The sequence below is a fragment of the Anolis carolinensis genome, chromosome 1 (assembly GCF_035594765.1).
Source record: "Anolis carolinensis isolate JA03-04 chromosome 1, rAnoCar3.1.pri, whole genome shotgun sequence".
Taxonomy (NCBI): domain Eukaryota; kingdom Metazoa; phylum Chordata; class Lepidosauria; order Squamata; family Dactyloidae; genus Anolis; species Anolis carolinensis.
The window spans coordinates 277,731,696-277,756,137 of NC_085841.1; the positions used below are offsets into that span (position 1 = coordinate 277,731,696).

The 24,442-nt window shown below is 38.3% G+C and overlaps 1 protein-coding gene across 20 annotated transcripts in view; it reads right to left on the bottom strand.

The window, feature by feature from the left end:
- Positions 1–2,064: 2,064 nt before the first annotated feature.
- Positions 2,065–24,442, bottom strand: part of ppfibp2 (PPFIA binding protein 2) — a 139,591-nt gene continuing 117,213 nt past the window's right edge. For 13 of the 20 annotated variants that reach the window (XM_062967735.1, XM_062967734.1, XM_062967728.1 and 10 more), the window contains 14 exons: positions 24,361–24,402; positions 23,297–23,450; positions 22,141–22,173; positions 20,710–20,848; positions 20,407–20,535; positions 19,371–19,521; positions 17,693–17,804; positions 17,252–17,340; positions 16,191–16,313; positions 14,582–14,707; positions 12,625–12,813; positions 11,458–11,637; positions 6,034–6,099; positions 2,065–4,818 (listed from right to left, as the gene is read on the bottom strand). In XM_062967735.1, the coding sequence (XP_062823805.1) occupies positions 4,747–4,818; positions 6,034–6,099; positions 11,458–11,637; positions 12,625–12,813; positions 14,582–14,707; positions 16,191–16,313; positions 17,252–17,340; positions 17,693–17,804; positions 19,371–19,521; positions 20,407–20,535; positions 20,710–20,848; positions 22,141–22,173; positions 23,297–23,450; positions 24,361–24,402 (1,605 nt within the window). In that variant the 3' untranslated portion in view covers positions 2,065–4,746. The other 7 variants (XM_062967731.1, XM_062967730.1, XR_010001956.1 and 4 more) reach the window with 6 other exon arrangements.

A 24,442-nucleotide genomic window follows, 5' to 3' on the forward strand; every position in this document is an offset into this window, starting at 1 on the left:
TATTCTCAAAATTAAATCACTGCACCTCTCATTTCTTTTGTGATGGTATAGCTAGGAAATGTACTGCTACTGAGTATGCTTGGATTGAGCACAAGCATTCATTTCATACATCTGACAAATTACTGAATGAAGCTGTTCATGTTGCCAGGTCAAGTGTTATAGAGAGAAGCAGAAAAACATATTGTTGTGCTGCATCTTATAGGGTAGAGGGTGATCAAGTAAAAGGGGACATTTATACTGTGTGCCTCCTTATCTGTTCTTATTCTATTTTAACATTATACACCTCAGGCCTGAGATGCCTTTTCCCTGAACTTTGCTATGTTAGAGCCACACATGTAGCATGCAACCATCTGCTGGACATCCCAACCTTATGCATAGTACTTAGGATAAAACACACAAACAGGCTTTGTCACCTTAATTCACTAATAACTTTGAAATAACTCTCTATCTAGTCCTTAAGGTTAGTTAACATTTACTAGAGAGCTAATGTGGTGTAATGATCTGAGTATTTGGACTATGACCCTGGAAACCACAGTTCCAATGTCTGCTTGGCCATGTCACACAAGTCACATTCTCTTGACTTCAGAGGAAGACAAAGTCCAGCAGCTTGAAGACACACAAGAACAGCAGCAGCAGTAACAATGTCATACTGTGATAGTATTCTACCTTTAAACAACTTGTGTGAAACATGGGTTTTTTTATATTGGTGTCATGAGATGAAATGTGAATACAGTAGAGTCTCACTAATCCAAGCCTCGCTTATCCAAGTTTCTGGATTATCCAAGCCATTTTTGTACTCAATGTTTTCAATATATTGTGATATTTTGGTGCTAAATTTGTAAATACAGTAATTACAACATAACATTACTGCGTATTGAACTGCTTTTTCTGTCAAATTTGTTGTAAAACATGATGTTTTGGTACTTAATTTGTAAAATCATAATCTAATTTGATGTTTAATAGGCTTTTCCTTAATCTCTCCTTATTATCCAAGATATTCGCTTATCCAAGCTTCTGCCGGCCCGTTTAGCTTGGATAAGTTTGAATGAACTGTATGGAAGGTGAATGAATGAGTTAATAATTTTGAAGACACAATTCTAAGACTACGACCTGCAATGACTAACTACCTGCTTGCTGAATTGTAATCAAAAACTCCTAATGAGAATGGAAATAATTGACCTGCCTGGTAAACTGTGATAAGAACTGTGACTGACAAGAGAAATGTTTTCATCAAGTTAAGGACATGTTTACAACTGTTAAAAAGTCAACACAAGACTTATGGCGTTACCAACACCAATCAAGAAGAATCAACATCTGGTCCAGGAAACTGAGATGGAGCCAAGATGGAAAATGTCTATAAATTCATTTACAACTTTGGTACAACCTCTGCAAAATATTTCTAGATAAGTGACCACACGACAATCCAGAAAGTATGACAGACAGGAGAGCTGTTCACCCGCCATGCTCTGTGGAGATGGTGTAAGGAAGTTTCAGATCTGCTATGGGAAAGCAGGATCCTGTACACTTGCTCCTTTTCTCATGGGAAGAGGAAGGAGTGCATTTTGGAATCATTTTACATTGCAGGGTCAGTTTTTCTGTAGGGAAAGCAGGATTCTGATCCTTGGCATTGTTCTTAGGGGAAAGGGTGTATTTTGGAGTTCTGAAGTTTTGGCATTTTGACATTTTGCAACTATGCATTGGCAGGCTGCAGGGAAGTGGGGCCTGGCCTAAGCAGGTACTTCTCCAAGGAGGGAGAAAATGATCTACAGTTCCTAACAGAAACTTGGAAGTCCACCATTGCTTCTTGTGTTTGAAATGCTTTGTGCATTGATATTTCGCTGTAGGGACACTCATCCTTTGTTGGTCAAATAAGACAATAACCCCGAGAAGGTCTGTATGCATGCTTATGGCTTACAGTAATCTTTGTAAACATGCACATCTGCATTTTACATGCTTTTTAATGTACAGAGCATTCCAGATCTAGAACTGTAGAACAAATGTAAATATAGTTGAAAGTTTCAAAAGTCAGAAACTGAAATGAATATTGTCTGGATGAACATTGCACATGTTTTCACATATTTCTTTTATTTAAATAATGAAAGGCTTGTTATTTAATTCTAAAAGATGGGCTGGATCTATTGTTACACACAGTGATGCAATGAATTATCTTCATTGAAAGTTGAGAAGCTAACTCAGGATGGCCTTTGTCGTAGAAAGTAATTTCTGGAATGTTTCATGAGAGCAAACATTTGTATCACCAGCAGAGGGTTCTCTTGCCTAGCGAAGTTTGAATTACCAGGCTAGAGGCCTGGGGAAAAGGGAAAATCATCGAAGATGACAGAAGATACAAAATGTCCATATGGAGTTGCTATTACAGTATTTGCTATGAAAATTAGTTCAGATAAACCCGCAGTCATCCCCTTTGAAAGAGGAAGCTTAGGCATGAATCTATTGAATTATTGTATGTCAAGATATCTGTGATCCGGTAGATCTTCTCTGCTTAGAACTACAGTAGTCTCTCACTTATCCAACGTTCTGGATTATCCAACGCATTTTTGTAGTCAATGTTTTCAATACATTGTGATATTTTGGTGCTAAATTCGTAAATACAGTACTACTTTTCTGTCAAATTTGTTGTATAACATGATGTTTTGGTGCTTAATTTGTAAAATCATAACCTAATTTGATGTTCAATAGGCTTTTCCTTAATCCCTCCTTATTATCCAACATATTCGCTTATCCAACATTCTGCCGGCCCATTTATGTTGGGTAAGTGAGACTCTACTGTAATAGTAAGATTGAAATATAAAGCGGTTGTGTGTGGTGAAACAAAAGAGAGCATCAGTGTTACAGAAAAGAAAGTGGAGGACTTTGATGCTCCATAGGAGGACAGACCTTCCCCCAGTATGTTCATATCCTAGTTCCCACCAACTCTGGCTGGAGGCTAATCTTACTTGGTTGAGCAGAACTAATTTTAAATGTCGTGTTACAGGCAAAACAATATATTTTGCTGAATGGCAAGTCATTGTCTTCATATCGACATTTGATATCACTATCAGGAAAAAACTGATTGTAAATGTAGTGTTTCATGACTTATGAAGCTGTAATTAAAAGGACTGTTTCTTGTGCTCAGGCATCCATTCTTTCAAGAGGTTTGGTTTTTTTTTTTTCATGACAGGAGCAACTCGAGAAGCTAAAAGTTGCTTCTGGTGTGAGAGAATTGGCCATCAGCAAGGACATTTCCCAGGAGATGCCTGAATTTTTTTTTGATGTTTTACCATCCTTATGGGAGGTTTTTCTGATGTCCCCACATGAGGAGCTGGAGCTGATAGAGGGAGCTCATCCACGCTCTCCCTGGATTCAAACTGGCAACCTTCAGGTCAGCAACCAAACCTTCAGGTCAGCAGTCCTGATGGCACAAGGATTTAACCCACTGCACCACTGAGGGTGCCGGTGGTTAGGTGATGTACTGTTTTTGTTAAGATGCTGTAATTTCTTGACTCCAAAGCTCTCAACAAAAACTGCCCTTCTATTTATAAAATAGAATAGTGAAAAAAAGAGGTAAGTCAGATTCTAGTTCTCTCTTTGGTCATTTCTCTTTTATGTTTGTATTAATGTCCAAGATTCTGGGTCAGGAGACATAAATATGATGTATCTCCTGACCAATTCATCTGTTCTTAGCTGCAGCTGCACCCAGTGGCAACAATGGCATGTCTAATTCATATAATAATATGAGTTGGTGGAGCGTAGCTATGACTCGGTATGGGGTGTATCTTCTAGATCTGGATGGGCAGTCATGTGGGGCAGCGCTCACATCTATCCCATTTCCATCTCAACTCCTCGATTTCTCTGGACCACAATTTCCCATTCTGGGGAAGCTAGAGATAACCAGAGTCACTTCTAGTTTTCAGAAAACCAATGTTTTTCTGAAGCAGTTTATATGTTCATGTATGTTTTAGGCTATACTCCCCCTACACATGCACTGGAAGCTTCTGGATGGATGGTTTTGTGTTTTTGATTTAGGAACCTGAGGATTGTCCATGTGGTCTCTGGGTACTCCACATGGGTACTTCATATGATTTCCTTTCCTATTCTAGATTATTCAATACAGAATATGTTGGCTACAGAAACATGAAGATCCTTTCTTTTTCTTAGCACTGTTAAGTGAAGGAAGCTAGGTTTTCTTATTGTAGATTAATTACATGCATTGCTCAAAACATGGCAAGATCAAAAGATGTTAGAAAGACTGCACAGATGGATGGGTGATTTCTTCAAATACTGGGTCGTTGTTCCAGCTTTAGGATCAGTAGTCAAAGTAAACAACTAGCAAACTTATCTTGGGAAGGAATCTGTTCTGATATACTATATTGACAATAAATCATTGAATCAGTTGTATTAACACTTTCAGAGCAGGAACACCTTAGAAAATAATGCAAATCCAATAATTTGCAACATAAAGAAACCTTAAATGTACAAAAAACAAAAACATCACTGACAAGGAAGTGGCTCACCCTATATAGAAGTATGTATTTACATCTCAGTTTTTCCATCTCTAAAAATATTGCATAGGTTTTTGTGTGTTATTAGGCTGTAAGGATTTTGCCCCAATGGAGGATGTTTTTAGAATAGCACTTAATTATTTCAGTGGCAAAAACAGCAGCAGATCGTTTAATGTAGCACCCATCTTGCCCTAGCCATATATCGTAATACAACCAAAGGATTGGCGGTATTGGTCTCATGGAGTCTTCATCTCCAGTCCTCAAGAGCTGGTGTTAAAAATCTATCATCATTCAACAGCTGATCTTGGCTTAACATAGTCTGGAAATGAAAATATTTCACATTGTAAGTCACACAATCCTGAGGTACATACAATCTATATTTACATAGGCATTATTTGTGAATATCTTGTTTAGGGTTGTTGTGGGTTTTCCAGGCTGTATGGCCATGCTCCAGAAGCACTTTCTCCTGACGTTTCACCCACATCTATGGCAGGCATCCTCAGAGGTTGTGAGGTATATTGGAAAAACTAAGCAAGGAAGGTTTATATATTTGTGGAAGGTCCAGGGTGGGAGAAAGAACTCTTGTCTGTTCTTTCACACATAAGCTTATTTTCACACAACAGGCTTATTTTCACACATAAAATGGATTTTATCAATGCAAGTCAAAACAGCAGTACCATACATTTATAATGTATGGTACTGAAATTTACAGATTTTCACATTTCCTAGTTAGATTACTGCAATGCACTCTGCTTAGGCCTGGTCTTGACAATGACTCAGAAGCTGTTGCTAGTTCCATCTGTAGTAGCTAGATGGCTCACTGGAACTCCATGAGGAATCCTTTAACACAGTGGTTTTCAACCTGGGGTCCCCGAATGTTTTTGGCCTTCAACTCCCAGAAATCCTAATGGCTGGTAAATTGGCTGGGATTTCTGGGAGTTATAGGCCAAAAACATCTGTGGAACCCCAGGTTGAGAACCACTGCATAACACCAGTACTGAAGGAATTGTGCCATCCTCTCTCTTCAAAATGAATTTATTTTAGCAGGTTGTGCACGTGGTATAGTTCACTATTTTAAATTGTTTTAACTGGTATTAAATTGTCTGTTTTTTAACTGCACAGGAGTTAATCATGTTTTAGATTTAGGTTTGCCAGCCCTCCCTCGCCACAGGTGGAAACTGAATTTTGGCACAGTCCCATCTTCCAAAGTGCTGAGATCAGAAGAGATCGGGAATCCACAAAGTCCCCACATAAAATACTTTAAACTGCAGTCTTGGAGACCTGTATCAATAAAACACAATCTAGACCTAGCAAAATTAATTTCCTCTCATTAACTTCAAAATGAGAGGAAATAGAAATGATAGGAGATAAAGATAAGCCTCTCTGACCCAGCTCCATAGGTGAATGACATGGATTTTCTCCGATGCCTTATTATTTTAATATTCTAGAATATTAATAGTAGACATGACGAATATGGTATATATCAATCATGGAGCCTCAGTTGGTTATCTGACAAAAAATTAATAGTACATACCGTGAGGTTGTTAATTCCTTGAGAGAGTTCCCCTATTTGCATTACAGTTCCTTCTGAATGTTCCATCTGTAAAATCATTTCAGCAAGTACATGAAATCAAACGTCCTGCTACTTCTTCATAATCACATAGCATACACACAAGGTATCTTCTTAACTATTCTGCATATATGAGACACATCTACAGGAAAGCGCTCATATTGTTGTCTTTTTAGGGCTTGAAATATTGCCCTTATATCATAACATACAAGCTTCCTGGGTTTTTTTCATTGAACATATGGTTTGGTTTGTTAGCAGAGGAGCCCTGCCAAAAAAGTTCAGTTAGTTCATTTTGCAGTAACATAGGTTTTTAAGAAACAAAACAAGGTATCAGCGATGTAAATAATTTGTGGGCATTTCTAGTTTTATTTTCTTAGACTGGAACAAAGCTATTTTTAGTATTCAAAAGCATTACAACATGCATGCAGATTCAAGTACCCATCATGCTGTGTTAATGAAAAAAGTTGTTCATGCTTTGAGCATATGAATTTAGTGCTTCCGTACTCAGAAACCTTATCTGAAACACATGCCTATATACTCAATAATTCAGACTCACTATAAAATTGTTCATTTAACTCCTCCTCCCACAGCAACTATTGAAGGTGAGGATTTGAGTGATTTTGTTCTCTTGCTGGCTTGCCTTCCTCCTTTCTCATGTTTTGGGGCTAGGCAGTCTCTTGTATTCAAGCAGGTTCCTCATAACAAACCTGCAAATTCAAGCTGATGCAATATAATTTTCTCCCACTGGAAAAAACCCAAACCCAAATGGAAAACATGTGTCCTGCTTTTTGTGACACAGACTCATATTTGGGGTAGGGGAGGGCACACACCAAAATAATAAATGAAAATATTCATTAATCCAGAACACCTTGCATTTTAATGCACCCAGGCAGCCTTCATCAACCTTTCGACCATAGAGGAATGCTTACCACAGTTTCCTCATCTCAGGGAACTCCTGCATAAAATCTGTGGCCGGAATTCTAATGGAAAGTTACAAATGCATCAGCAAGTTACACATTTGTGACTGCTTTATATTCATGATCATTATACAGAGGCAGAGGAAAGGCTAGGTACTGAGTGATTAATCCATCCTATCATTGGCTGAGTACCACTGAACCCAAGGTAGTATCTTACTCCTACCACTGCTGCACTAATGTGTATTCTTCCACTCCTAGGACCCAACCAAGTTTGTCTAAAAGGTGGGTCCTGTGGGCCTATACCTACACAGAGGAACCAAATTTTCAACAAATCTTGGCAGTGTCCCTTGAAGCCATGTACTTGCTAAGCCATAGAAATACTTACCTCTGCCAAACACCAGATCCTGGCATGGACTGCAGGCTCCAGGCTCATCTTGCTGGGTGTGGGGATCTGATCCAGGAGTGATTTTCTCTATTCCTGTGTACAGTCCCATAGCCAGTGATCCTCAACTGTTATAACTATGCAGGTGGACTACAGTGTTTATCTTTCCCTTGCAGAGAAGCTCCTGCTACCTATTCAGTAGTGAGGGGTCTTGGAAGAGCTGAGCCTGCTAAGCAACGTGTAACAGGCAAAGCCTAATAAAAAGTTTTGATAGCCATGATATGTAAGCAGATAGATAGTGGCAGGGTGCTCTTCCTCTCAGTAAGATGTGTGAAGGACCACAGGTAGTTTTAAGGCAGGGATGGGCAACTGTGGGACGGTATGGGATGCAATGTGATCCCACTGTAACCTGTTGCCAAATAAAAATATCAAAGAAGGGTTGTTTTTTTTGTTCTCAATTGCCTTCTTAAGTAGCACAAGGGGGTACTTTACTATCGTTTCCTCCCAAAGACATTGTAGACTCGGGAGAGACCTTTTCAACAACAGGACGTGACCAGAAGTAATTTTTTTTTTACCGTCTGTTTGTAAAAAGGGCCTTTCCATAGATTAAAATGACACGGGGATGCCAAAACCATTCCCCTAGAGGACCTTTGAGGTTATTTTTAATCTTGGGGATCAAAAAGACATTGTGGGGTCACATATGGCCATGGACTATATTTTGCCTGCATCTGCTGAAATAAGATGTCAATGTCTTTAACTTCTAGACATCATGCCTTTCATTTTCAGAAGACCAGGTTGCTTGTAACTGGTTCTTCAGGTGGTCTTCTGTGAACTCACACAAATGGGGGTCACCTGCAGTGCATCTCTCAGACTCCTCTAGCTCTATAAGTATATTGCCAGACATCCCTCTCTCCTCCTGCATGTATTTCCAATGGATTTCTTACCTAAACCTGGAGGCTGAAGCAGCAGTCAAAGATTGAAAGAGAGGATATGACATGAGTAGAATTGGTATGGTGAGTGAGTTCACAAATGACCACTACAAAAACACCCCTCACAATTATATGTAGGCAACCTGGCCTCCTTCTTTGTGGTGTCTGTGGCTCACACTAATTGAATACTAACTACTAATCATAGGAGGGAGTTTCATGCAACACAGGAGGAGAGTTCAACCCTACCAAATACGGCTTTCCCTGGGACCTTGTGTTCAATCCATAGTGTAACTTGAAGGCTGGGACCAGATGGTAGTCCCGTAGAGAGACACTTTCCAAGAAAATTGTCTCTGATATCATCACTCTGATTGAACAGCTTCTCCATCAGGCAGATGGTTACTGCAACCTACTTGAAGAGGTACCAGACTGAGACAAAGTACTTTCTTGTTGGATGAACTGCAGAAGAAAAGCCTTTGAAACCTCCAAAAGGAAGCTATGCATTCAATTAACATGCCAAAGGTCGAGGCCCATCCAGATGGTTGAGAGCACACCACGTCAGCTGAATTCTGTAGGAAGGCTGGAATACAGTGCTCTTGTTCAGATGAAAGGCTACTGCCACCTTCAGGAGAGAGGAAAAGTCCAGTCTACGGACCATATTGCTCTTATGGAAGCAGAGGTGAGGTTGATCTACTTGAAGGGAACAGAGCTCATCTGCTCTCCTGGCTGAGGTGATCTGAGTAACCTGTATTATATGCAGATTATAGCAAAGTCTTTGATTGTATAGATCATGAAAAACTATGAGCTGCTCTTAATAGGTGTGTCACAACATTTGTCCCGTCATCAGGATAAGAGAGGTTACTCTTAGAGCAGACTATGGAGAATCAGAATGATTACGACTATCAAGGGCAAGGCTGTATTTTATCATTTTTTAAATCTTATATGCTGAACATATCACACATAAAGAATCAGAGAAAGGAGTTGTGAAAATTGGATGAAGGAACATCTACAATTTAAGATTTGCAGACAACACTATACCACTAACAGAAAATTTCAAATACTTGAAATGATTACTGAAGAAAATCAAGGAAGAAAATGCAAAGGCAGGCTTGCAGTAAACATTAAGAAAGTTGGGTTGTTGTATGTCTTTCGGGCTGTGTGGCCATGTTCCAGAAGTATTCTCTCTTGACGTTTCGCCCACATCTATGGCAGGCATCCTCAGAGGTTGTGAGGTAGTTAAGAAAGTTATTTTGAGAACATTAAAGTAGATTATGAAGACATTGAAAGAGTTCAAGATTTTGCATACTTCAGCCCCATCATTACTCAGAATGGAAATTACTGTCAAAAAATCAGAAGATGACTAGGATTTAGAAGGGCAGCTGTGAAGGAACTAGATACAATCCTAAGGTGATAAAATATAATATTGAAACCTATGGAGTTAGGATTGTTCAAGGCCATCTTATTTCCTATTTCTAGGTATGGTTCTGAAAGATGGACAGGGGAGAAAGCAGGAAGAAAATCTACTCATTTGAAATGGGCTGCTGGAGAAGAGATGGAAGCAAGATGACTAATCTGAGACTGTTGTACTTTGGACTCAGACTGCGAAGACATGGCTCACTAGAAAAGACAACACAGGTAGAAGACATCAATGCCAGTAAGGAATATTTCAGTGCTACCTGCATAGAAAATCCAGAGATGATAGTGATGATGTGGACCAAGATGATGTCTTAGGTTGGCAACTCAAAGAAGAAAGACTGATGGAAATGCTTCCTTTCAGAATTTTTAGGCTGTTTAATTAATTAACATGCCACTTTCATTTGAATAGGGTACAAGGCAGCATAGAAAGACAGTAAATTAAAATTTAAAAATGTACAATAAAACTGAAGAATAATGCAAGTCATTTCATAAAACATTTTTAAATCAATTAAAAAAATACAAAAGTTTTTAGTTTGTAACAGAAATAATCTTACCTAGCCTATGATAGGTGTGGCTGTAGCAAAATGATATTGAGGCTAAAGAGATCTTGCAATGAGTTCCTCTTAGCTCTATTATTATAAGTGTAGGCTTCTTCAGGAGATTTTGCTGATTACAAGACCTCAAAAAACTTCTAAATAAAAATTACTACAGTCTGTCTGTGTGCACATCTCTCACCCACTTCTTTTGTGGCTGTCTAGAATTGTGTTCCAAGTGCATAACAATACTAAAATTGCTTACATTGGATAAAGAGCAAACATTTTGAATGAAGGCAAAACGTTAGATGGAATGAATCATGCATATGAAAAAATTAAAATGTTGCTATTAGTTTTCAATTTACCATCTTTTTTTGATTCAGTTTCTCAACTGGAAACCAGAATCCATAGAAGATTCATCAGGTTCTTCTATCTTGCAGAAAGCTCAGAAGCTCCTACTGCTCCATTTTTCAGGTTTTAAAAACTGGCTTTACACATGCTTCTCCACATGGTTTAGTTAGGATGGCAATTTAGAGAATCTCTTCAAACTCCACAATGTCTTAAGCATAATTCTACCACAAAGAAAATAATCACAATGTAAGGAGTTGGACATTTCACCACGAGGTGTAACTTTTATTGTTTTTGGATAAAGTTATATTTCCATTTTTAAAGATGTACTATTGTGCCTAACTCTTAATTACATGTCATATACATTTGATATGGTGCAGACACTGCACAGTTCAAACAGCATGTCTTATTAAGAATATACAATCCAGTTGTATTGCTCAGAATAAAACAGACATATCTTTACAACTGTTTATATTAAAACGAATATAAAAAGTTAAAAATATATCTGGGTGGCACCTCTTGAATATAAAAACATTAACAGACCTTCAACAGGAGTGCATACAGAGTACTCCTGTTAAGTTGAGACTTTTGGGGTGCCTTGATATCCAACTACGATCTGTTGTGTAAAGCTTTTTATATTCCTGAAAAAGGGCTTGAAAAGTAGGATGTCATATAGTGGCAAATGGAAATATAGTCATTTGACATTTTAAGGATAAAACTTTCCAGGCCTCATCTCCATACAATCCTTAAATCCATGCAGATGCATTATGTATTTTTTTAAGTTAAATTTTAACGAAAGGTTATTTCAAAGCTTTGGGATGCATGAAGAGGATGAGAGGCAAATGGCATCACTTCGCCTGGCCCACCTGATTCAGTTTGTCTAATTCTTTGTCAGGAAGGACATTGTGCACTTTGTATGCGCTGTAGATCTTCTGGGTGCCATTGGTCACGCTGACACATGTATCAATGGGACAAATGTAATCAGTTGATTCATCAAATTTCTTTTTCCTTAAGTTTCCAAAATGTGAAAATCCAAGTTTCTTTGGCTAATAAGGGGGAATGGGAAGGGAGGAGAGAGCAAGAACACTGTTTTAGAGAAGCACAGCATGGAGGGGGAAAGTGACAATAACAACACAATTAGCAGAACTCATGTACAATACAGATATACTTTCAAAGCAATAATTATCTTTCCATCCCTGCTGGAAATGCTGCAACTTTCTACATGCAAAGTTACAAGAGGCCCTTGGTATCCACTGGGGTTTGATTCCAGGACTCCCCATGGATACCAACATCCATGAACGGTCAAGTCCCATTACATACAATAGCATACTAAAATGGCAACCCTTATATAAAATGGCAAAATCAAAATTTGCCTTTTGGAATTTTTCTTCTTTAATATTTTCTTCTTTAATACTTTCAATGAATGGCAGGCTCCATGGATGCAGAATCTATGGATGATGCACCATAGCCCCTTTTCCTGTAATTAAGCCACCACAGAAAAAAAAGAAATATCTTAAGAAGAGTCTTATCACAACTGCTACTCTGGTACTTTCAGATCTACAACTATTATGGAGGGATGTAGGAGAATGAAAGTATTCTCCTTTTCAAGACAATAATAACAGGAATAGAAGGTTAAGATTTGTCGTGTAAAGAACTCATCCTTCTTTATGCTCAACAGATTTGCACAATTGAAAGGTAGGCTGGAAGTGATCTAGTCTAATCCCTGTTTAAAGCCAGCTCTCAACTGAAGGATGCAATCAGAGGATGTCTGAGAGATGTCTACCCAGCCACCTGTTGAACAGTAATATAAATAATTGTTTAAGAGCAGGCATACACCCTTGGGTGAAGCTAGCTAGATTTCTCAAGTGTTGTCCCTTTACTTGCTCTTTTCTGAAATACTATAACATACTTGTAACTTGCCACATGAAAATATCTAAAGGGAAAGGCTGAGAAAAGCCTCAAACTTGCATAATTTCAAGTACAGAAAAACATCTTGCGCATTTACATCACAGGATATGGTGAAACATTCCTACCCGGACTTTAGCAGTGGTAGTCAGAGGTGTATAAGATGTAGATTCCACAATTTCCCTTTTTTCTTGCTGTGCCTCTAATCCAATGAGCAGATTGAAGTTAGTTGTTAAGTGACGTCTTAATAGCGTCTTTTGAGGAGGAATGTTGAGAAGCATTGCCAGTGTATCACCATTAAAACGAGGTTCAAGGATCTGTTGAAAACACAATAACACACACACTGCTTTATCTATATTCTCTAAGCAATTAAAAGCATCCAAAAGGCTGTTTTGAATTTGGGGTGATTTAACTATTCTCTGCTTTGCAGTATTATGGACTAAGAGTAGTGATTCTGCATACATTATTATTCATTTCCATCTATTATACACTATGATCCCCTATTCATGAGGGATATGTTCCAAGGTCCTGCCCCATGAATACTTAAAACCAAAAATAATCACAGATAATAGGCACTCACCTCTTATTCTCTTAGAGGGTCCACAAACACTTCAAGAGAGAATATTTTTATCCACTATTCTCAACAGCATTTCTTGGGATTCCCATACAAAAAATCTGTTTGGAATACTTTTATAGGCACAATTATTGCCTGTAAGTCCCGACCAACAAAGTTAGTACCATTCTTATGTGACCACTACATGTGTACAATAATGGCTTGGATCTAGAGTTGCTCGTTTGTGAACTAAAGGGCAATGGATTCAATAGAGACTATTACTGGGAAAAACATGATACTCTTTCCTCATATAATTGCTAGCGTAACCTAACATACTGTGCTTTTTCAGAGAAAGAATAATGAGATTTCAAAATCAAAATGGGAATCATAAAAAACCTTTCTATTAGCAGATATCTACTTGTAGGATCAGTACTTAATGGCACTTTAAAAAACAATTGTCTCTTCTTCCCTTGTAAACAAACGGCCAGAATTCTCTACTGTGGTCTACACGGTTGATGTTACATAATATACTTAGCCATGTAGCAGAGGCCCTAAAGAAACACGTTAGTGACTTGAAACGATGTGTAATAGGGCCCTGACAAGAGTACCTCAAAGCACAAAAGGCTCTCCTGGGATTCCCCAGCCAGTGTCCTGGTATACATTTCCCCTGATGTGCATTGGTCCTGTTGTACATCAGATCCCATTGTGCATCACTAACTTTGATGGTTTCCTTATGTAGTAATTTAAAAGCAACCCCATGATGAAAACAGATGTTGCAAAATTGCTCAGTTAGATTTTTCTCAGACGTAAGTCACTCAAAAAGATGTAAACCCTCAAGTAGTTCCTGCCCATTTTCCCAAAAATGTTTTTATGCAAAACTTTTGCAAAAAATCATTGAAAAAAAACTTATCAACAATCTTTCAATTTTTTTTACATTCCTCTGACACACACTTGAAGACACAGAAGGCATCTGAACGAGGGTGTATCCTTTTATGAGCTTTTTGATGATCCCTGTGCCTTTGCTACTTTCTCAAAACAAAATATGACAGTTCCAAAAAAGTCTTCCGGGAGCTGCTCCGATTGTTCATTTCTAATCTAAGTTATTGGACACTTAAAATATCGTTAGGGATGTTTTCTGTTGGAAGACAGTTTGTGTTCTTTGATTTACACACATTCACTAGAAGTTTAGTTGACACTTTATCGATTTCCATTTTGAAAATAATTTCCGTTCTCCAACTTCATCTTTGCAAATCCGCATTAAGTGCCAAAGCCTGAGGTAATATCTTGTTGCACAACATCATTTATAAAAGCTTAACACTGACAAAATTTCCTTTCATAAAACACCCAAACTGATCAATAAACACATTTCCTATCATAACAAATAGGATTTTCTTCTGTTTACAGAAATGAAGCATCAAAGTACAAAGATTAAAAATGTTCTGGAAAAGTAATGTTTCCCGTTATTAATCACTGTATATTAAAATTAACACATTTAATTACAAGGAAGGAATTTTTAAGACATAGTTTCTTACAATGAGACCACCGTGAACTCCACTTCCTCGAAGGTTTGGTGCATATTCCGCCAAATCTACAGATCGGAGCCATTCCATCACTCTGTGATTGGACCACTGAACCACCTCAGAAGGTGAAATGCTATTCTGTATTGTAAAAAAGAAGATAGATATTGCTACCACAACTGTTGTTTAATCAAATTCCATACTACTTCTCACTTCTAATGTTATCTCAAAGTGCTGAATCCATTGCCCAATAATGAATCCACACTCATGTTGCTATTTCATTGATTCTACTCAAGTAGGGCCTAATATTAGGTTTGAGGCCATAATTCAAATCTGCCAAAATGCAAACATTAACATACAGAACATTAAATAATCAATTAAACCAATTATCAATTAAACATTTAAAATCAGTGTCCTGGTACATAATTCTCAACAGAGCACAGCAGCAATGTCTGAAGGTACGTGTCTAGAACAGGTGACAAAAACACCTCTCTTCTAAATACATGGAAGGGATTGGGGCCAGTATGGGGAGGGCTCACTTCTGGGGTTCTCCCGAGATGGACTGTTGTTGAAAGGAAGCAGACAGAAGTAATCATCCTGTGACTTTAAAGACCCCATTTTCCAAAACAGAGAAGATGGTCTACATGGTAGACTATGGTAGACCTCTCTGTAGTTATATTGGGTTTCATATGTCAACAGGAAGACCCTGACTTTAGCTCAGTAGTTAACAGACAACTATTACACTTAGAAGTGGTGTAATGTGTTAGTGGCGTGACATGTTATTCAGCATCTTGGAAATATATATATTCTGCACTATCTGCAACTTCAAAAAACCCACCAAAACAATCCCACATAAAGCATATTGTGTGTGCATATGTGCCTTCAAGTTTCCTGCCAATTTATGGTGACTCCATGGATATCGTAGGGTCCTGTTAGACAACGAATACTAACAGGTGGCTTTGCCAGTTGCTTCTTCTGAAATATAGTCTAGAGCACCTGGTATTCATTGGCACTTTCCCATCCAAATACTGATCTTGCTTAGCTTCCAAGATTAGGTAAGATCTGGTGCCTTTAGGGCATTAAGGCAGCTTACAGTAATTTAAAGTCATGTGGTCAATGCAACTGCTGTATCTTAATGTCCTACACTGGAAAGGGCAGAGTTGGCATACCAGCCACTCATTGCTTTAAAAGTCACTGACCATAATGAATTAGGATGATGCCCAAATTGCATACTAGCTCATAATAAAATAAAAATAAATGTCTCCTTGGAAGGAATCTGTTATTACAACAATTAGTCTTGCTTAGAGAATCTTTCTTTAAAATGAGCAATGTATTTGACTTTTACTGAGATCTCCTTTTGCACTTCATGGTGCCATCCAAAGATATACGTCCGGTACATCCCACAGGAGCAACTGTTTGGTGAGTAGATCTTCTGGTGTTGAAAAAAAATCTAGGCTGCTAGTAAATCTAGTCTAATAATTCACGTACTGCATGTGAGCAAAGAGATGTTGAGAAACTCCCAAGGACTAAGTTAGAACTTGCTCAGGTAAAGAAAAAGGCTGGGGAAAACAAGCATGAATTCTAGGAAGCAAACAATCAGGACTGGAATGGTTTCCTTTTTCACCTCATCGGCTGGCCTCCTACGCAGGCAGTGAGGGTTGAAATTGTTCACGTGCAGCACATGAATGGCACACTTAATACTGAGATGATGAAGTTGGCTTGTGACTTTGAGAAAGAGAAGGTCATTCTGCAAAACAAAACAAACTAGTCAAGTAGCATGCACTGCCAAAAACACAGCTGACAATGCTGCCTAGAAAATTAGATCTTAAAACCCAGTCTACTTGGTGGAGTAAGGAAATAAATAATGTCTTCAAAAACAGTATATTTTTCTTTGTGGGGGAAATTGAAAAATACTTATGGAATACAGAAACTACTGTGATTCTTGTCAATGCTCCGGGAAGCTATGAAGTCCTTTCAAGAAAAAGGGACGTGTGTGTACAGTTCCTATAGGGATTCATAAATCTTTTCCCCAGACCATACAATCTTTTTTTCATGTGACAGGGCTGTGAAGACATCTTTTTAAGTGAGGTGGAATGCTCCAACACTCACTATGGTAATAAGCAGAATATATCATCCCTAAAGATATTAGGGCATTGAATCTGCTCTGCTTTTCCCAAGCCCCTCCAAATGAGCAACATGTTTGCTCAGTTTCTACTGTTTTCAGTTCCCTCTGTTATGTGGTTTAGGGTTAAACTGGTCAATGCACAGCTTGCTCTTCATCTGTTTTTCTAATTAATACCAAATGCAGGGATTTCTTGACTTTTATCAGGACTATGGCAAGCATGGAAGGGTGTGTAACTGTTCATGTTGCTATTTGGGGCAGCAGTTAATTTTATCCAAAGAAACAAAGCAATGACAAAAACACCTTATGAATTTAATCCAATGTGTCCTTGATGGAAGTGATCTCAAAAGTCTCCTCCCTTTCATTTTCTTGAGAATGGTATCACACAAGAACAAGTCAGCAATACTATTATAAAGACATTTTTTAATATCAAAAAATAAATCTATAAAGATAAAGGGGAAGGAATTATAGTACGGCAAAGGTTTATCTATAAGTTTTTTTTAGCGCAAAGGCTACCACTATACCTAAACTTTAAAAATTAGGATCAGATTGAGCCATCTTACCACAGTTAGGAATTGTAGCATTCTGCCATCAACTCTTGATTCATAAAACTGATCTTTGTATTGAGGTAAGCCAATGTCATCAAGCCATCCTACATAACACAGAGAAAGATAGTATATAATGCAGTATTTCCCCTAAATCTTATTCTCTGGAGAATAAATGGTAGTTTTCATGCTCTTTCGATAAACACCCTCTCACCATACATGTTATCATAATAATTTAAATGGATTACTTTTATATTTAACTATGAAAAATTGCTATCGCAACATGAATTCATGCTGCTGAACTTGTGACTAGTTTAGGTAAGGCTACTCACAAATTGAAGGTCCACAGACTGATGTTACCATGAAAAATTGGAAATTTATAAAAACAAAATTCAATTTCAAACACCCTACAAAATATGAGTGTTTATTGTTTCTTTTCTTACTGCTGCAAATACGTACGGGTCACCCAGATGTGATCTAGCTGTGCAGACTTATCATCTTGTTTTGTATTTATAGCTTTAACTGCTAGAACTAATTTCTTCCTGTGTAAAGGATGCTTTATTCCTAGTTCCTATAAAAGGCAAGAATAATGATTAAAACAGTACAGTACTTCCAGATTTGGCAGACAAAACAAATATGTCAGAGTTCAGTTGTCCAAAAGAAAGTGAACTAGTTGCTGTATTTCATACTGGGAATTTCTACAGATGATTTGCTGAATGTTTACATTTCAGGAGAATTTAAATGGAAGGTTAATGATTTTGTTAAGTGAAGCTGCTAAAAGACCAGTAAGTCAAGATACACAGCAGGGACCTATTGTAACTCAATGTTCATCTCTCACACCTACATCTCTGAAGTAATAGTCTAGTTGAGAGCTAATAAACTGAAATTCCAGAGAGGACAGGGGTAATAGAGCCTAACAGTACATCTGGCTGTTACAAAGGTAACCATGCTGAATGTGGTCGGACTCTCCCTGCTGATAACATGGCAAGAGCCTTTTTGAATTTGAGCAAAATTTGATCTAGTTTAGCATTCTCTTGCCACAGTGACTAGCCAGAAGCCTATAAGAAATACGTATGCAATCCATAAGCACAGCCATTTGGTCAAATTTTTATATGTATGAGGCCCTGGACACCATATTGGAAGTAACAAGATATATCTAGAAATTGCCTCTTCTTTTTCAGGAATGAGTTGAATGTTTTAAATATTTCTCTGTGGATGGCCATCACTAAATCTTGTGCCAGTGTGTCCCACAGTTTAACTGTGTTGTGTGAAAAGGCCCTGAGTCCTACGCACTTCAATTTATTGTGCCCTCCTCAGGGAGAAAAAGTTTCCCAATTTACTTTCGACATATCCCTTATAATTTTATATACATAGCTCAGAGGTAAAGTTTATGCAGTTCTGTATCTATATATTATGTTTCCATGGATTCAATAATGCACAATTGACAATTTTCTATTTCAAAAAGTAAATCTTCATGTATATAAAGGACACTATTTTACTATGCCATTGTATATAATGGGACTTGAGCATCTAGGAATTTTGATATCCAGGGGAGTCCTGGAAGCAGGGGATACCAAAGGCCCAGTGTACTTTGCTTGCTGAGGGTCTCAGGCTCAATGTCTGGTGCCTTCAAATCGGGCTGGAAAAACTCCCGTCTGGAACCCTGAAGAGCCATTGCCAGTCACTATCAACTGCAATGGGCTAGACAGACCAATGATCTGATACAGAAGTTTCCCATGTTTTCCCCTTTATTTACTTTTCTCTAAGATAAAAAGGCCCAGATCTTATATTTTCTCATTAAGGAGCTTCTCCATCCTCTGGATAAGTTTGCTTGTCCTCCTGTGTAACTTTTCCAGATTTCTCCGTTCTGAGACCAAATATACTACAGTATGGCAGAACAACAAGTTTTATGTTGATAAGTTTTTTTTCTTGCCTACTGATTTCCAACATAGTCTTTGCCTTTGTCCCAGCAGATGCACACTTGGCCACATATTCCCATAGCACCATGTACAAGAATTCCAGGTGCCTTCACACACTTTCTATTAGTATACCCACCATAGCCTGTTCAGGAAAGCAGCACCCTGGGCATGGGTATGCACACTTTGGAAGCAACCAATGCATTACATATAGGTCTTACCTTTTCCATGTCCTGAGGTGTTGCTGTTAAAAGTGTGTGGCCAGACGTGACCCACTGCCGTGCAAAAATGACATATTGACCAAGGCCATAGTCCTCAAGCCAGCTACACACACGTTCAGTGCCCCACTGGGAGAATGGAGCATTATGATCACTAGGAAACAGAAGTAAAGAGTGGAAATGTACATTATCGTTGTCACTGCCACTGTCAATTTCTCTGCTAGGAAATAGAAACTATATATATTTGAAGTAACTGATAGGCAGACGTAAGTATTCTGAACCTTATGGCTAGGTTTTACAGTAGCTCACATAATTAGGTTTGTTGCAAATGCTGGATATTTTTTTCAGTAACAGAAATAGACAGCAATGCAAATGGTTAAAGTTCCCATTAGTAATATGTCGTGGTACAAGTTAATGGGCCAGAGTAAGGGTTCCCAAACTAAGGCCTCTGGCTTCCAAGGTAATTTACTCGCCTCCAGCCCTAAACTTTAGAATTGGGGTCGCCCTAAGTCTGATACAACCTGGAGGCACATAACGACAACAATCCTAATTAACTTGACTATCTCATCAGTCAAAAGCAGGCTGACACTTCCCATTGAAATACTGATTAAGTTTATGTGGTTAAAATTGTTCTTCGTTTTAAATATTGTATTGTTCTTTCATGGGTTTTTGCACTACAAATATGACATGTGCAGTGTGCAAAGGAATTTGTGTTTTTTTCAAACTATAGTTAGACCCCCCCCCCCCCCCCCCAAACAGGACTGGCGCCTGGGCTAGAATGTGAATGGGAAAGGTAACAAAACCTACTCCTGTCCTGGGGACCTCTACCAAAGTCTTATAATAAGTTGCTTGCTAATAAGAAATTGTAGCAGATTCAGGTTAAGCCTTTGCATCTACTGTACGAATTGCACAAATCATCTCTAGAGAGCTGTGAGGTAGGAAGGAGCCGCTACTAGGCAAGAGCCAACAGATTCCTTTAAGGTAGTTCATTATGCAATCATTAGACATCCTACAGAAAAGGTAAGTAGTTGTTCTTTACTTCTTCTGCCCCTTGGTGTCCTTTGATCGAGACAGCCGAGGTCCAGCTGTTGCCCGGAGGCCACCTCTTCGAAATTCAGCCAAGCCCAGATCATCTCCAGGAAAATTGCCTGACTGAGTCCTGCGTATTCTTTTTGGAAATATTAAAAATAAAAATCCATCAGGCATTAAAAGGCAAAAAGCATATTTTACACAAAAATATAAGAACGTGTTATTGGGAATACAATATTTGCAGTGTTTCTGTAGTTTTTTTTTTAAATTGAAGATGATGAAGAATAAAATACAAAAAGAGTTAACCACTTACTTTCCCCATATTTTCTTTATTCCCTTTGAGCTTCTTTTATTTTCTGGAGTTAATGGAGACTGTGCACCAGATTCTGTTCCAGATGACAAAGGGGAAAGGTCTTCTGAAGTCATTGTTCCATCCATATTGTCAGAGTCTCCTGTGATTTAAGAATGTCATGGAGATAAATAACGAAGCATAAAATGCACAAGATACAATCTCCCTCTCTCTCTTTCACGCACACTCCTTCAGTCATTCAAGAAATCACATAATGTACTAGAACAGTAGTTCCCAACCTGGGGTCCCCAGATGTTTTCGGCCTTCAACTCCCAGAAATCCTAACAGCTGGTAAACTGGCTGCGATTTCTGGGAATTACTGTACTAGAACATAAGACACTAGGAGAGGGAATAGACTAGTCATGGGCAAACTAAGGCCCGGGGGCCGGATGCGGCCCCCTGGATGCTTACCTCAGGCCTTCTCATTTTCCCTGTCCTCTTGGCATAAGGTCACGGTGGCCTGCTGCATCCGTATGCCAAAAATATGGGAGAGGAAAGCACATAGCAGATGAGAGCCCTCTGAAGCACTCTAAGCCACTGTGTGTCTCACCCTCCTCCCGGCATAAGGATGGTATAAGAAACCCCATCCTTATGCTGGAAGGACGTCTCGAGGAAGGCACATGGCAGCTGACAGCCCTCTGGAGCACACTCAGCCACACTCAGCCTGTCTCACCCTTTCGTACACCTAGAGGTGTACATGCCAAGAGGACAACCTGAAGATCAAGGGAGGAAGATGGGAAGGAGGATCAAGGCAGTTGCCGTGTGTCCCACCTTCCTCCCAGCATAGGGATGGAATGAGCAGTCCTGTCCTTATGCTAGGAGGAAAATCTGTGGATGACCTGGGCCTATCATGCAGTCCCAAGGCAAAAAAGTTTACCCATGCTCGAAATAGACCCATTCAGTAACTGTGATATGGGTAGGTGTACTAAAATGGTCAATTTTCATTTGATTTATAGCATGAATAAAGGATAATTTTAAAAACATGTAGTGTCACAAATACTTGGCTGGTAGCAATACAAAACACTTATTTGCAATTTCTCTCCAGACCTTCTTTCTTTGTATAATTAAACTGAAAAATGATATCGATTGTTTTAGGCTTTCTTTGCTTGAAACACAAGTTTTGCTTCCATAGACAAGAGTTTTAATTATGTCTACTGTCTACTTAATCAAAAAGAACAGGACTCCATTAATCTAACAGGCTAGTTCCAAGATCAAAAAGTAGTACAGTATTTGCCTAAAATTTCACCCTATTTTATGAGAAATAAAACTGTTTTTCCTTTCAAGGTGAGAAATCATGATTTAGGTAGTCCACCTTTTTGGAAATTCATATTTTGAATCAAGAAATGATGAAAAACTCTCAAAGTAATTGCTAGTTTAAGACTTGGCATACAGTACCTAAGACTGGTGCACTGACACTCCTGATGCGATCTTCAATCATTCCAAGAAGCAGAAAGCCATATGAAGAAGCAAAGATAGAAAATTCAAGCAAAACAAAGTTACAGAAAAGCAAAGAAAGAAAAAAAGCAAAAGGCAGGAAATAACTAATTAACAGGAAGCAAATCAACAAAGCAGATGAAATTTTGAGGTATAGCATTTACATAGTAAAATATTCTACAGAAAGAACATGATATTTTTAAAAGAATTCACATTGCATTATGTTAACCATGTTATTTTCTTTGCCCTGCTGTATGAAACATTATTAAGTAAAAATAATAGGCTAATCAGCTTTATTTATAAAGAGAGTTTAGGAAGCTTTGGTCTGAAATGTGTATTTATTATGTTAATAGGTGTTTAACCTTAAAGGGATTCCTCAACACTGTAACTAAAAAGCAGAGATACTGCCTCCTGAGGATGTTGTCTAGATTTTAAGGAATGTCACTATTGAAACTTATAGCTCGCACAGAGGTGGCAGCACAATTTGAATTATTCAGGATAATGATAATCTATGAGCTCATTATCCTGGCACTGTGTTCAAGAGTGTAAGGAAAGAAGCAGTAGATTGCAGCTAGTAAAGCAATGCAGCAGCAAAACCCAGCAGAGCAACACCTTTGCAGACAAATTAATAGAGCTTATTGAAAGTCTGTCTGCTTGCAATAAGCTCTTTTGCAGTGCCTTCATGGCATGGTAGCCTCTAGCTTGTACTGACAGCAAAACGTTACCACCAAGTATGAAGGCACTCACACACACAGAGCCTTGGTCATATGGACTTCTAGCACTTCCTGTAACTGACCAGTTCCAGACTTTGCAAAGGAAGACTAATTCATGTACATGGCAGCCAGCACTCAAATGACTGACTTACCTTATGGCAGCAGGGAGTCACCATGAATATGGCCAAACAGTCAACAGCCCCAGACTCCAGAGAATTAAGAAATCCACTTTCCACCTTCTAAGTAGCTAAGTAGCTAAGGTGAAAACCTAGTAGGATTTCACCTTTTGATTCACTGGTGGATATTATTACATGCCCATGTAAATAACTGCAGTCTAGGCTGTATACCACACCAAAGCATATTTTAAATTTATAGACAGTTATTCTTTCCATTGTACTACATACTCAGGTTCTGTGTGCCGTTGTCCTCATTCCCATTCACATTACGTGTATTGGGAGAACCAGGCGTATTGTATATCCCATTATCACCACTGTGTGCTGGTCGAAACAGTTTTCCTGGCAAAGTTTGGTACTTGCTGCCTTTCACATGCGGCTTATTCTGTGTGGATTAAAAAAAAAAAACCAGAACACAACATTATTTTCTATAGTTAATTGAATGTATTGTAATCAGGAGTACAAGACAAAACCTTTTCTTTATTGAGAAATCAGTGTTTGGGCAATACATAGTTTATCATGGTGGGACTAACACCAGCAGTATGCTCCTGTGTTCCATGATATTCAGGGAAAGAAATAACAAGGCCTATTGACTTCAGAGCGACAGCAACTATTGTGGTTTATCTGTGGCATTTAAGAAGGAACACCACAAGTAAAGCACAAAGACCTGTAGGCAAGGCCTTATTCTAAGGCCAAGATCTAAATAATGTACATGAGTAGGAATGAACAAGTGTAAAATCTAGAATGATAAGTACAATGGCAGATAGCACTAATGTGAAAAAAACATGCAATAAAAAACTTGCACAGCATTATTTCTTTTTTTTATTCATCTTATCACTACACATTCAGTTTGGAAAGAAAATGCCACATGACTCATAATTACCACTTCCACCTATATGTCCATTTCTTTTTTGTAGTGACTGATCAGTTATGTTCTTTGGAGGGATGGGGAAATGTTATTTTGACTGGTGGGCAGTCTACGTGGCGCCAACTTTAACTTCCAGCTAGTGAGTCAGAAACTATGCTATAATGTCTCAGTCTTTAGACATATAAGTATTTGATGTGCCTTCATCCTTTCCCATCTCTTTAATCCAAGGGAAATTTTCCTTAAAGCTCTGAATTTATTACAATATCTACTATAAAAAGCTAAAATTGAAACCTTAACTAGTTTGCTCAAAGCATCAGCTCACGAATATGCATCAATGTACATTAGAAGTGACGAAAAGGACAAAAAAGAACAACTATATGATAAAAATTATTTTTAGAATGTAAATGTTAAAATGGAGTTAATATACCTCTTTCTCTATATCACGTTCTATTGGTTTCACATCTACATGCTAGGAAGTTGCAGAGAGGACAATTTCCAAGTGTAAAGGA